The sequence below is a fragment of the Arctopsyche grandis genome, chromosome 3 (genome assembly GCF_051622035.1).
Source record: "Arctopsyche grandis isolate Sample6627 chromosome 3, ASM5162203v2, whole genome shotgun sequence".
NCBI classification, from domain to species: Eukaryota; Metazoa; Arthropoda; class Insecta; order Trichoptera; family Hydropsychidae; genus Arctopsyche; species Arctopsyche grandis.
Window position 1 is genome coordinate 21,389,859 of NC_135357.1, and position 13,240 is coordinate 21,403,098.

The following is a 13,240-nucleotide window of genomic DNA, read 5'->3' on the forward strand; positions in this document are numbered from 1 at the left end:
AATTTTTAGCATTCACTTCTTTTAATATTTTCGCAAATCGTTCGGAATCAGGGTGCGAGCCTCTAAGTCAGTTAATCCACTCTGGATCATATTTAAATTTTCGGCCATCTTGATTTGTAGGCAGGGAAACACGTGTGCGTTTGGAAGAGGATCTTTATTATTCAGTTGCTACAAATTTTATAGATAGTTACTCGGCTTCAAAGGAATGAGCAAGCTGAACTCCCGAAGTTCACTGGCATCTGGGTATGATGCGCTGGTTTATATACTAGTTGATTGTGCAACGCGTAGCTTGGCTGGATCATGTTCTGGAATATTTCTACAGGGTCGAGGTTATTCTTTGTGTAGCTGTGCCTCAATGGTTCGTACAGGACGCGATGATGTAATTGTATAGTTCGAGTTCGATGGGGAAATAGGTGAGACCCATAAGGTTACATTTAAGATATTTAAAATCGGTCAGAGTCGCGTTTTTTTAATGACTCCACGCCCTGGAAGAAATAAACTTTTCAATGTTTGAACACCAACCGTCATATGACAGTGTAATTACCTAGATTATAAATTACCAGTAACTACACACTCGTGTTTTTTCAATTGGACTAATTCCACCTTTATATAAAACAACGCACATGTACGCATGTATGTAGATAAATCTATTGTGTAATCTACAAATTTAAAATTCGATACAAATTCAAAAATAGACATAAAATATCTATGCACTAACCCATCAGTATGTTCATTAGTACATATGTCATTTGGAAATATTAATAGCGGTATTTATTGTGAATTTTTAGCATCTATGACAATATGGCAAGAATACGGGTCTCTATCTACATAAAATACAAGTATTAGGTACATTTAAAAATGTTTTATAAGTTAGCTAATGGTCGGCTTTTATCACGTTTCGGTCCATAGAACTGTCCTGTTTCGAGACTTGAAACTTCAAGTTGGAAGTCTAGGTTTGAATCCTGCCGCTATGGAATCGTAAGTTTCGCCATCCTTTTATTATATTGTATGAATAACTACTATATATCTGTGCATTGATGATTATTACCGTTAAATGTACCAAAACTTATTATAGTTAATATAATACACAAATTGAAAATGTGGACTGTCAGTTGAAATATATCCTGTAATTGTAGACTATTTTTTTTTAATTCAAAATCAGGACAGTTTTTTAAAAAGTATTTCTTATTACTTCAATTATTAAAAATGATAACGAACATTAGAGAATCGGGGAAATTTTTATAACATTCAACACAAATATAAATTAAAATTATACTTAGTGATTAGTAAACACCTTCAAGTTTCAACATTCAATTGCGCTTTATCACTGGACCACATATTGCTCATCAAAGAAAGAAGTCATTTGGTAGGTGCATTTGTTTCCGATAAACAGAGATGATTTCAATTTATTTGTCAATATATTTGTAAGACACATCATTTTCGCGAACGGCTTTGAATATTTCAATCCATCTATTAGATAAAAAAAAGTTCTATGGAATGTAAAAAATGTACTATGTCACGATTTGCCAGGATAGAAACCCAAAAAATCAGCACTGTACTGGTAAAACCAGTACAAACGGTCACCTTATATGATTGCTAATCTGTGTTGAAAATTATCCTCTCGCTCTTTGTGTTTTAACCCAACACATTCTTTTATATATTTTTTCTGAACAAAAATCCCAATTTTTCAATACAAGGTAACAAAGTTCTGGAAAATATTGAAGAAAAAACATTTTTTTATCGTTTGCTTTTCGATATCAAAAATTTACCAATTAATTGTTCAACGTTTTTATGCAATAAAATAATTATTTAAAAAAGAGTGCACTTTTAGAATAGTGACATTATTATAAAGATGTAACATATACGTTTTTTTTTTCTGACTTCACGTCCTGAAAGAAATTTTTCATTGTATGAACACCAACCATCGTATGACAGTAATTACCAAGATTTTAAATTAGCAGCAACTACAAACTTGTGTTTTCTCAATTGGACTAATTCCACATGTATGTAAATAAACCGATTGTGTAATTAGGGTCAAATAAAACAAAATAATTCCTTTATAATTTCTATTTGAGAACTTCATTCATCATTTTAATAATATATTTACACTTACAATTTCAACTTAGTTACATAGTATCTAATATTAATTTCAAAACTGAAAAACAATACACATACATATATCAACGGTAGATAAAACAGAAAAATGTGTCTATTATCACTCTTTTGATTGCACCGATGAATATAAAATCTGATTCCAAATTGCACAATTTGCTATGGATATTCACAACGCATTATGAATACTTGGCGTGTTATTTTTAAAAATGTCAAACTTGAGAATTTAGAGAACTTAAAAACTAACATTATTTCATCAACTTTCAGTTCATGAAAAACAATTTTACAGTACACTCTTCAACATTATTTATATTATAGATTCATTCTTCTATAGGGAAATCACACAAGCTCTGTCTATTAATGTATACATCTACATACTTCATTGCACAAATTTCAAGTTTGGTAAGTTTAAATTGTATCATTTCGTCTTACAAAAAAATTTTTTATTTGAAAATTAAACTATATTCATTAAACTTTTCTCATTATCTTCATAAATCTTGTTTCATATTATGAAATAATACAGTGGCAATCAACGCGTCGGTTTTAACGTGATATATTTTTTAATTACCTTCGTTCGACAACTTGAATTAAAAAAATAAATCATGTGTGCATTTTGAAATATTCAGAAAACTGAACCAAATAAATCAAAAACAAAAAAAAAAATTCTCACTCCACTGTACGAAACTCGGTTTTGTGCACATATAAATTATATTCATAACCATTACAATTCAGCTCAGATTTTATTAACAAACATATTGAATAATCGTTTACAGACAAGTTTAAATCGCCCCGTCAAAACACTTAATATGTGGCTCATGAAGAGCTAAACATGAAAGAGATAAATATATATTTACAACCGAGATAGTATTAAGCAAAATTACCATTTTTATTTTCAGTCCTGATTTATTGTAATCTTTAAAACACTGCCCTGAATAACGAGATCGCTCTACGAATACGACACGAGCATTATTTGTCAGGTGCTACATAAAAAAAAATCGCAGAATTAACTATTTTTTTAGTGTTGAAATGATTTGTTTCGTTCGGTCGAGATAATCAAGGTTATGCTGTATTCAAATGTAATAAAAAAGTGAACTTTTATGATCAAGACTTTAAGTTTGCAACCATTTTTCCGTCTTCTGTTCCGAGGAGACTAAATTCCCTAACATGTCTATCACAATTGATGTATTTAACTATAGCGGCATTTGTTTGAATTTTCCCCACACATTTTGTTCATCATCTGTGGAAGAATTAAATAACGTATATACGGCAGCTAAACCAAGTCCAAAGCCGGCTCCGATGGCTGTTGCTCTCAAACCAGACGTACATTTGTACAGAGCACCGGTGGTACCAGCCGCTAAGAATGTGTTAAACGAGTCTTCCTTATCCCGGGCGTACGAAACTCCCACACCGACGACCGAATAAAATGATGCGATAATTCCTAACGTACAACCCGTCGCTGAACCTGCAATCACAAAAACGATTTAAAAATGTAGATTTTTAAGTCACAAGTGAAATACAAATATTTTTATTATGAATAGTCATACCTTGTTTCATAATGTAGTTGAGTACTTGTGTTCTTCTAATTTTGCCGATCTGTCCTGCCAGCGTCGTAGCTCTCAGACCGTTGTAAAATCCTGCCGCACCGCCCAATCCTGCAATTCATGTGCAGTTTATGATTTTTGTACACATTTAAAAATAATATGTCGGGTTGGAATTTGGACATGTTCTGAGTAAATTAAAGTGTATCAATAATTGAGTAATTTTTACTTTATCTATGTATGTATAATATAATAGTATCAATACATTCAAAATCTATCACTGATTACGTTTTCATGGTTTTGTGTGTGTGTAATATGGAGAAAATTCGAACACTGTTTATCTTGTCAAATTGAAATTTAGTATCAGTCTCTGAAATGTTTATCGTTCCGTTCTAAATTTTCAAGTCAACTGGGAGCAGTACTTCCGCTTATAGCCAGGGCCGAAGAGGGAAGCCGGGGTAGTTTCATGGCCCGGACTATTCGAGGGGCCCCGCATTGGGACGTTCGACTGATATTGATATTTTATATTATTCTACATAAAAATACATATATTTATTCAATGCTAAATGTTTAAATGAAAGTGCGTAATACTTTGCTGTGGGAGTTTCGAATTTTTTCTCATATACTGTTCAATGTATCAAATTGAAATTATACATCTGTATTTGCAGATTTTAGACTAAGGTTATGTAATTTTAGTAAAGATCCCTCAACCGTGGAAGTTTGAGGGATCCATTTATTTCGCCATTTAAATGTGTGCTTTTCACGAGAAAATTACACTTTAATCTTTTTGAATTACCATTAAATGGGGTCTACCTCACTGAAATTACCGAAAACGCAAATATCGGAAGGCAAAGATCAAAAATCGAAAGATCAAAAAAAAAAAGGGTGCATGGTAAACGGTACATACTCACTTAATTTGCGCGGGCAGGATACAACAGGAACAAGAGGAACAGGCTTTTCTTCCCGTATTCTGCGCGCGCACATTAATACGGGAGGAAAAGCCTGTTCCTCTTGTTCCTGTTGTATCCTGCTCGCGCAAATTAAGTGAGAATGTACCGTTTACCACGCACCCTTTTTTTTTGATCTTTGCCTTCCGATATTTGCGTTTTCGGTAATTTAACATTCCGGCCCGTCACGGAGACCGCATTAAATGTACTATGGAGTCGTCAGCAAAATGCCGATCGGTGTTGGCCAGCATTCAAAGGGTTAAGTAATTGTACGGTCACACGGTGAAATTACCATAAACCAAGTGCAGAGACGAGGTTAACTCTGGCAACTCGCATTCAATTCGAAAATCGTATTCGATCTTTTCACCTGTCATTCTCACATTTACTTATTTATCTTTAGTGGTTGTTGTCTGGCTAACTAACTAGATAGAATACCGGGACGACTGACTTGTGAACGTGGGCACACAGATCTATAAACGTGGACATGTTCCGGTCTACCGGGACGTATGGCAGCCCTAGTGTAGTATCGTTTCCTATAAAATTTGATAATCGATGAGAGTGTGGCTTGTGGGTGAGAGAAAGACCTGCTCCGGCGATGCAACTGGCGCCGACCTGCGGCAGGGCGACCGCCGTCCTTCGGGACGTCTGGGCTTTGTGTCTTTCGTCCGGGTAAATGAACTCGGGCTGGAGGCGGCCCGAGCCCAGGTAATTCGGGTCGAACTGCATGTAGGGGGAGAGTGCAGCCCCCAGCTGGGGCAGATTCTTGTCCCCGCCCCTCTCCCCTGCCCTGTCGCCCCCATACAGCTCGTTCCACACGGACGCCATCGCTCTATCGCTCTGTTACACAACCCGGTCGACACTACTCCAAGACTGCGACAGCGACAGCGACAGCGAGACCAAATAGGTTAACTTTGCTCCCAACACGCATTTATACGTCCTACTCTCGGGGGTACTTCGATTTTTCTGCAACTTTTTTTTTTCGACCCCTTAGGCTTCATTCTCACGGGAGCTTTTTTAACGTTCGTTAAAAAAACGTTTGTAGGCATGTGTGTTGACCGTATCCCGGCCTAACGAAACACTGTTGTGCTAGTTTTATAAAGTTTTATTGTTTGCCTATGGTTGTACAAAGGTATGGTATTTGTGGGCAAAAGTATGTCGTTCAGCGGTCTCTGGATATGGTAGAGTGTCGCTGGCTCGGCATTCAGCTATGTTCAGAAGGTCTCTGGATGCGGCAGTGTGTTGCTGGCTCGTTGTTCGGCTATGTTCGGAAGGTCTCTGGATACGGCAGTGTGTTGCTGGCTCGTCCGGCTGGTTTTCTTCCAAGTCCGCGTAGTGTAGTGGTGGCTAGTCAGGAGCTGTATGTCGACTGGTCTGCTGCTGTGTGTCGACGCTTGCTGCTGTGGGTCGACTGGCGTTGTTTGGGTTGTACCTCCTTTTATAGTGTTTCTGGAATCACCTGACCGATGGTGGTGGTTGTTGATGCGTAAGCGAGGAATTTGCTTTTGTCGAGGGGTAGAATTTTCTGCAACGATTGGCGCCGTTCCGCTCGATGTAGTTTAATGGTGGCGGCGTGTTTCGACCGTTTTGGTTCCGCTCGACTGGTAGGGGCGTTCCGCTTGAGTTTAATATAATGGCTGCAGGTGTGCGTCGTCTGGGTTTCGTTCCGCTCGAGTGTGAGGGGTGGAACATTCTCGAAGGAACTGGCGATTGATTCCAAGAAGTGCACGTGTTGTGTACGTGTGGTGAGTTCTGCAAGGAATGTGGTTTTTTGTTGTGGAATATTCTCGAATGTTTCGATGACGATGGCGATGACGAGATTCCTACACGTTCAAATAGAACAAATGCATTTCCATGTATATGTTCATACGTCAGCGCTTTTAAAACGCGACGCTTTTTTATCGAGTAGTGTTGCATTTTGAGCGCTGGGCGTTGGGCGTTAAAGGGAATAGATCATATGAAACTTCGTATTATTATTCACACGGGCGGTAAAAAAGCGCCGGCGCTTCACTCATTACGCCATGCACTCGCTCGGCAGCCGGACGTGTTTGTTTTGACATTCGAAAATAACTACAAAATTTATCGGGGTATTGCCTCAATTCTTCATACAGTGTCACAAACTGCCCTTTTAAAGTATCTGAGTTCATTCAGAGGATGGACCCAGAATGCCTTTTGTTTTCTTTTTCGTCTTCTAGCAACACAAATCGCTATTGCTATTAATTTAGCAGAAACCATTTCCACGTCTTACTGAAGCGAGAAACGAAACAAGAGTGATTTTAAAGCGTTCGTATGAACAATCATATCGAGAACGTTATAAAAGCGCCAACGCCGAGTTTTAACGCAACGTTTTTTAAAGTCTCGTGCGAATTAAGCCTTAAGGTCTGACCGCACTATACGACAACCGAACGATCCGACACTTCACAACAGTTTACGACAATATTAGATAAACCGCACTTGAACGACAGCAGTGCGACACTCTGCAGTAAATTATGTCAATCATTCGCCCGGTACCTCAGAGAAAAATGGACGAAACGGACGCTATTATAGTATCTTTGATATGCGACATAGATGTATAATACATAGATCCACCCTCACGCTTTATACTGGTCTCCCTTTTGGCGCATGCAAAATACATGGCGCATGCACACTTTCTCTCAGTAGGTAGTTAGCTTGGATGCGGTGCATCCGCTCTAAAATCGCCAGACAAATTGAACGACAGATTAACGGACGGCTGCTTTAAATGCAATTCTCGTCTTCTCGAATGATAGATTGCACATCAGATGACGGGTAACCTTTCGATGTGCACAGATGCAATTATTAAAATTGAGTTGGATCTTTCAGGTGGTTTCAACTCGCCAGAAAGATCCAACTCAATTTTAATAATTACCATTTTAATAATTGCATCTGTGCACATCGAAAGGTTACTCGTCATCTGATGTGCAATCTATCATTCGAGAAAACGAGAATTACGTTTAAAGCTGCCGTTCTGTTAATCTGTCGTTCGTTTATCTGGCGATTTTAGAGCGGATGCACCAAACCCAGTTAGCTTCTAAGTAGGAAAGGTCGATTGCGGAGATCTTGTCGTCATTAACTGAGGGGTGCGGGGGGTTTAACTAGAGGGGAAGTTGGGAAAAAAATGTGTATTATATATCTATGATATGCGAGGAAGAAGAACAATCGAGAAAAACCAAAAGATTATGGCTACATGCTATTTCAATCTATCTAAGTCACGATATGAAGGAGAATAATTGTCGCAAGGCAACCCCCACTCAACGACAATCCCCACTCACTTCGCAAACGACACCTTGACAACTTTGACGCAAGGTGTCGTCTACGTCATGCGACTGTCGTGCAGTGCGTTATGTCTCATACAATTTCATACAAACGATATTGGGTCGCGTACTGTTGTCAAGTGTCGGATCGTTGGGTTGTCGGATAGTGCGGTCAGACCTTTAAACATGCGTGCTCTTCACGAGAAAGTTCTAGTATAATTCTTGTATCAATGTGATGAAAATACAAAAAAAAAATCATTCAATCTAATAGACCGGAAGTGGGATTTTTTCGTCTTGGAGAAGTCAAAAATGTTGTGACCACACGATTTTTTTCCACACCCCTGAACGTATCAAGCTGAAAATTTACATTTGTATTCTTTATGTACTAAATTAGAGCTGTTTAGGTTTTGGTTAGAATTCGTAAACGGGAAGTAGAATTTTTTTTTTAAAACAATATTTCATTATTTTATTTTGACCTTTTAAATTATTGTTATTGTCTTAATATTGAATGTGTAATATTGTTGCGTGGACGTGAAGTGGGGGCTTCCAGGATCGGAGAGGAAGACTCAGGAGAGTTGTAGAAGTCTTTTATTCGTCTGCTCTCGTCAGCGCTCCAGATCGGAATTTCCATTTTTATACATGTTTAGGCTCAACAACTATTGGCCGATGAGTCAGACGATCCTATTGGCCGTTGCATACGGCTCATTCATTCGTAGAGGCTATTTTGGCGGGAACGAGAGATCAGGTGATCTGCGCTAGTAAACCATCGGTCCAAGAGCGCCACTCACCTAATCTCTACGTTACAATATTTATAGTGATTTTAAGTAATAATTTTTTTTTAACAAAATCCGACAACCGGAAGTAGAACTTTTGTCTTATGAAAGTTTCCCTACATTTGCGTTCAGTTTGTATCGAAAATACTCTCATAACTAAAGGTAAGACCGGAAGCGTGCTTTTTCCAGGAATCAGGTCGTTTTGGGTCTATTTACAAAGCTAGACTGCAAAAAAAAGGTTCATCATAAAAATGAACAAAGCACGGCGAACATTTAACAATGAACGGCACGCTTCCAGTCCTACGGGAAAACAGATTCACTATAACATATATACAAACTCCTATGTAAGCAGACGAGAAATAGTCGACAAAGCGTGTGTCGAGAAAAGAGTCGATTGAACGGGGCGCATCCATGTATGCAGAAAAGAGAAAACATTTCCACTATCATTTATTTCAGGTATGAAAGGAACCCAAAAGATGTAAGAGATGTAATTACACATGCTAAATTACATGAATCGGAATTGACTGAAATTACTCAAACACTCCGAATCACAGGAGACGCTTCAAATTCAGAACATATGAAATTTCTTCAAATAGATCAACACATTTTGGACGAACTACTGACCTGTGGAACCATAGAATTCAAAGGTATTTCCCATATTCTACAATATATATTTTTTTATATATTATAAAAAAATATATATATTTTTTTTTTTCGCGAAACTAACTTATTAATCAAATAACTGAAAATGGCATTTTATTTATTTTAATAGTAACTACAAATAACAATTATTTTAATTATTGGTTGCCCCCTTCTTATTTTTCAATACTGCCTCAACCCTTTGAGGCATCGTTTGTATTAAATTTGGAAGTACTCATCCGTTATTTCAATGTACCAAACTTTTTTTTTATTGTTTCTATCAATTCTAATTTAGTAGAAGGTTTTTTATTTTTAATTGTGGAATCCATTATAGCCCACAGGTTCTCAATTGGGTTCAAATCAGGGCTGTTACCCGGACATTCCTAGAGCGAAATGCCACTTTCCGTGATAAAATTCTTCACCAACAATTTTAGAAACAAAAATAATCATATATTTTTTATTTTATTTCTATATTAGGATATTTGGCAATAGAAAAAAATCTTAGTCATAGGTTTGGCATGGTGACACGGCGCAGAAAATGCATTCGGATTCCTATGCGTATTGCATTTCCATTGGTGGAAACAAGCGTTGTTCTAAAATTTTTTTTTAAGTTTCTGCATTCACTGGTCCATCAATAATGGCCAATGAACCGAACCCATGGAAAGAAATACATCCCCAGACTATCTGGCCTGGGGGATGATTGACCGTCGACTGAATACACTCGTCACTCAAATGTTCACCTAATTTTCATCTGACGTACTGGATTGAACTTGAACTTGCTTTCGTCTGAGAAGACGACACGTCTCCAGTCCGATTCTGCCCAATTGATAAATTTTCTGGCCCAATTTAGTCGTTCCAGATGCGCTTTTTTCGTCAATAACGGTTTTTTCGCTGATATCCTCGCGATTAAACCAAATTCTCGAAGCCGACGATGTACAGTTTCGACGCTGATTTCTTTTCCAGTGGCTTAAATGAACTCCGATCTAATTTTCACAGCACTTTTTTTAAATCGGTCTTGTAGACAGAGTCATTTCAAAAGTCGATCCTCAGAGGAGTCGGTCTGTCTGGGCTTTTCCTGATCCTTGTTTCCTTTCCAGGAACGCTGAACATCCAAATTTCTTGATAAATTTGAGTACATAGGTATGGCTGCATCCTATTTTTTCCGTGATATGACGAGAACTAAACCTTTCTGCTGCCAAAGTCAAAATTAGACATTTATTAGATTTCTTCAATTATTTCGCGCTCGGCATGTTGTTTGGAAATTAGTTCAAACGACGTTGAAGCTTCAAAAATCAACAGTCAACTAAGAAAAAAATGAAAGAAAGGGATCATATTTCATCGTAAAAATTTGTTTGCCCAAGTTTCCGACACGCAAAAAAAAGTTATACTTGCTTTTGTTCCTTTTCGGTGGCTGGAAACCTTTCATTGACAACTACTGTATATATATATTTCTAATATGATGAATTAATTCGCAGGAACTAAAAATGACGATGCTGTGTTGTGTACATCTAACGAAACATACGAAGTAATAGAAACTGAAACGTCTAATAGTCTTCTACTCATACCTAATCTTCTTTGGGCAAAAGAAACCAAATCAAATAATGATGAAAGTCTTAACAAATCAAACGAAATTATTGACAAAGCTGTTGTTTCACCAAATACTAGTGTCGAAGAATTGGATAAAGTTAGTCCACGAAAATGTGAACATAGAGAAATTTTCAAAGTTTTCTACAAGTATTTTGAAGTTAAACCTTGTAAGCCCAAATTGAAAAGATTAGACGAAGTCCTTAAATATACTGTATATTCTGGACCAGAAAAAGAGTATGCTGTAGAAAAATCATTGTTATTTACATTCACTGATTTGAAAGGTATGATCCAATCATCAGATACTGAACTGTTGGAAGGTCTCGATAAATTGGAAGCTATAGAAATCGAAGGATTTTATCGCATTTTATTATTTGAATATGAATTCAGAGTACTTTCTCAAATGCTAGATTTGATTGAAGAAAATTCTTGGCCTTTGGATCAAATTAGCAAAAAAGACACTTTGGAATCCCTTGGCAATTTGGTTCCAGCAGTAATATTGAACAGATTATTCAATTATTACACATTAAAAACTAAAATTTTCAACAACGAACAACTTTACCAATATAACGAAGCTAAAATATGCCGAATATTTGCTCGTTACATTTTAAAAGATGCAGAAAAATTCAATTTTCTAGAATTTGTTGAAGTTTGGAAATGTTCAGTGCCTGAAGGAATGACTGTTGATGTAAGTGAATGAATTTTCTTTTTAATTTTAACTTACAACTCATTTAATCTTTACACTGATAGCCATAATTCTTCGCATAAACAGACAAAACTCGACAAGAACAAATAACTGCTACAGCTAAAACTCAAAACTCTGCTACTTCTAACCCAGTGATAAAAAAATGTAGATATATATATCTAATATTACTATTCTAGGTTGATGTGCTAAAAGGCTTAGCCATAATAGATTTACAGTCGAGCCCACAAGTCATTTGGGCATTCAACGAGTCAAAACTTCCCGAGAATCTGAATGAGCGCTTTAAAATATTATTTAAAACAAAAGAAAAATGGACCATTGATGAAATAACGCCATACATTCAGTAAACTACATACATATATTATCGACATGTACATATTAATACTGATAAACAATAATAACCATGTCTATCTATTTTCAGAAAATTTGCTAGTGATAAAATTAATGTTAATGCCCTTCTAACAAAACACACAAGAGAATCTAATGAGAACAATGTCAGGTATTATTGTGCAAAGCATAGTAAATAATTGTGTGACACAACTACATATATACATATGTATATCAGCATAATGTAGTAAGCGAGGAGAAGACCCATTTATGAAACTTATTAAATCTCGATTTTGTGCATTTATTATTGTATTTTCTCATGTTATATTTTCCTAATATTAATTAAATTTATATAAATTTCAATTTGTTGTGTTCTCAAAGAAATATATGCTAAAACTGATCATTTTGTTCACTGAAATGAAGTCAGAGTTAATTTGATTCCACGGCTCTGGATGATACATACATATTATTCGAACAAATAAAATGATAATTAATTTTAATTGTGTTTCATTTCGATTATTTGTAGTTATTTATATGCAAACCATATAAATTTCATAATTATTATATTTATTTATTTTATCATTCATGTGTATTATGTATACGGACATATTCTCCTTATCGTCTGGAATAAAAAGTTATTATTATTATTAAACTCGTACCAGTGGAACCTGCCCCACGCTGACCCTGAAATCATGGTTGGCTTCACCCAATTTTTACTAATTCTCTCAAATTATTAATATACATACATACAAATGTAGATCGATAAAATTTCCTCCCATTGTTTGGCATATTAACAATTAACTTTTGTTATTTTACTGTTTTATTGTATCGCAATGCATTGTCTTTAAATTTTATTCTATTATAATATAAAATGCACCATTAATTCAATTGAAATTTGATGTTACAATGTTTCATTTTCATTTCTTTGTTTTATTCATAAAGTAGTGTTTTGCCTGTTGACATTCAACGCGTTTTTATATCAACTCGCCTAGTTAAATCAATGTATGTATGTAACTTAAATGCAAAACACAGATTTTTAATAAATGGAGCTAAGCGCACTATACATACATACATATGTTTATCTCAGGATTTCCCATTTTGTAATGGAGTTTGGTGATATGAAAAAAAATTTATTTCCACTGCACCATGAAAAAAACATTAATTACATATTTTAGTTGTCATAAGATAAGTTTTTTTCTGAAACTTGGTAATAATAAATCAAAATATTTAATAAATTGTGTATACCTATTGAGAATTACTTCATAAAACAAATCTGTCTCAAATCTGGTGTGTACATATGTACGTATGTATAATATAATAGATGCAACTTTATTTTTTAATTTTATAT

The 13,240-nt window shown here is 35.8% G+C and overlaps 2 protein-coding genes across 2 annotated transcripts; one reads left to right on the forward strand and one right to left on the reverse strand.

Annotated features, from left to right (window-relative positions):
• Positions 1-911: 911 nt before the first annotated feature.
• Positions 912-12,390, forward strand: LOC143909947 (sister chromatid cohesion protein DCC1). The gene is made up of 5 exons (XM_077428271.1): positions 912-978; positions 9,096-9,286; positions 10,754-11,550; positions 11,745-11,908; positions 11,987-12,390. Exons 1-5 carry the CDS (start codon positions 971-973, stop codon positions 12,090-12,092), a joined length of 1,266 nt encoding a protein of 421 aa, XP_077284397.1. The 5' UTR covers positions 912-970; the 3' UTR covers positions 12,093-12,390.
• Tim23 (translocase of inner mitochondrial membrane 23) lies at positions 1,760-5,564 on the reverse strand. The gene is made up of 3 exons (XM_077428272.1): positions 5,182-5,564; positions 3,657-3,764; positions 1,760-3,574 (listed from the first exon to the last, which is right to left on the reverse strand). Exons 1-3 carry the CDS (start codon positions 5,420-5,422, stop codon positions 3,303-3,305), a joined length of 621 nt encoding a protein of 206 aa, XP_077284398.1. The 5' UTR covers positions 5,423-5,564; the 3' UTR covers positions 1,760-3,302.
• Positions 12,391-13,240: the final 850 nt, after the last annotated feature.

What these genes read in the sequence shown, in the direction of transcription:
- LOC143909947 (XM_077428271.1), top strand. An exon ending in CTGAAGGAATGACTGTTGAT is followed by an intron (nt 11,551 to 11,744) that starts GTAAGTGAATGA and finishes TTACTATTCTAG; the next exon opens with GTTGATGTGCTAAAAGGCTT. An exon ending in GAAATAACGCCATACATTCA is followed by an intron (nt 11,909 to 11,986) that starts GTAAACTACATA and finishes ATCTATTTTCAG; the next exon opens with AAAATTTGCTAGTGATAAAA.
- Tim23 (XM_077428272.1), bottom strand. Translation starts at nt 5,422, where the DNA reads ATGGCGTCCGTGTGGAACGAGCTGTATGGGGGCGACAGGGCAGGGGAG. An exon ending in CAGTTGCATCGCCGGAGCAG is followed by an intron (nt 3,765 to 5,181) that starts GTCTTTCTCTCA and finishes CATGAATTGCAG; the next exon opens with GATTGGGCGGTGCGGCAGGA. An exon ending in CAACTACATTATGAAACAAG is followed by an intron (nt 3,575 to 3,656) that starts GTATGACTATTC and finishes TTGTGATTGCAG; the next exon opens with GTTCAGCGACGGGTTGTACG.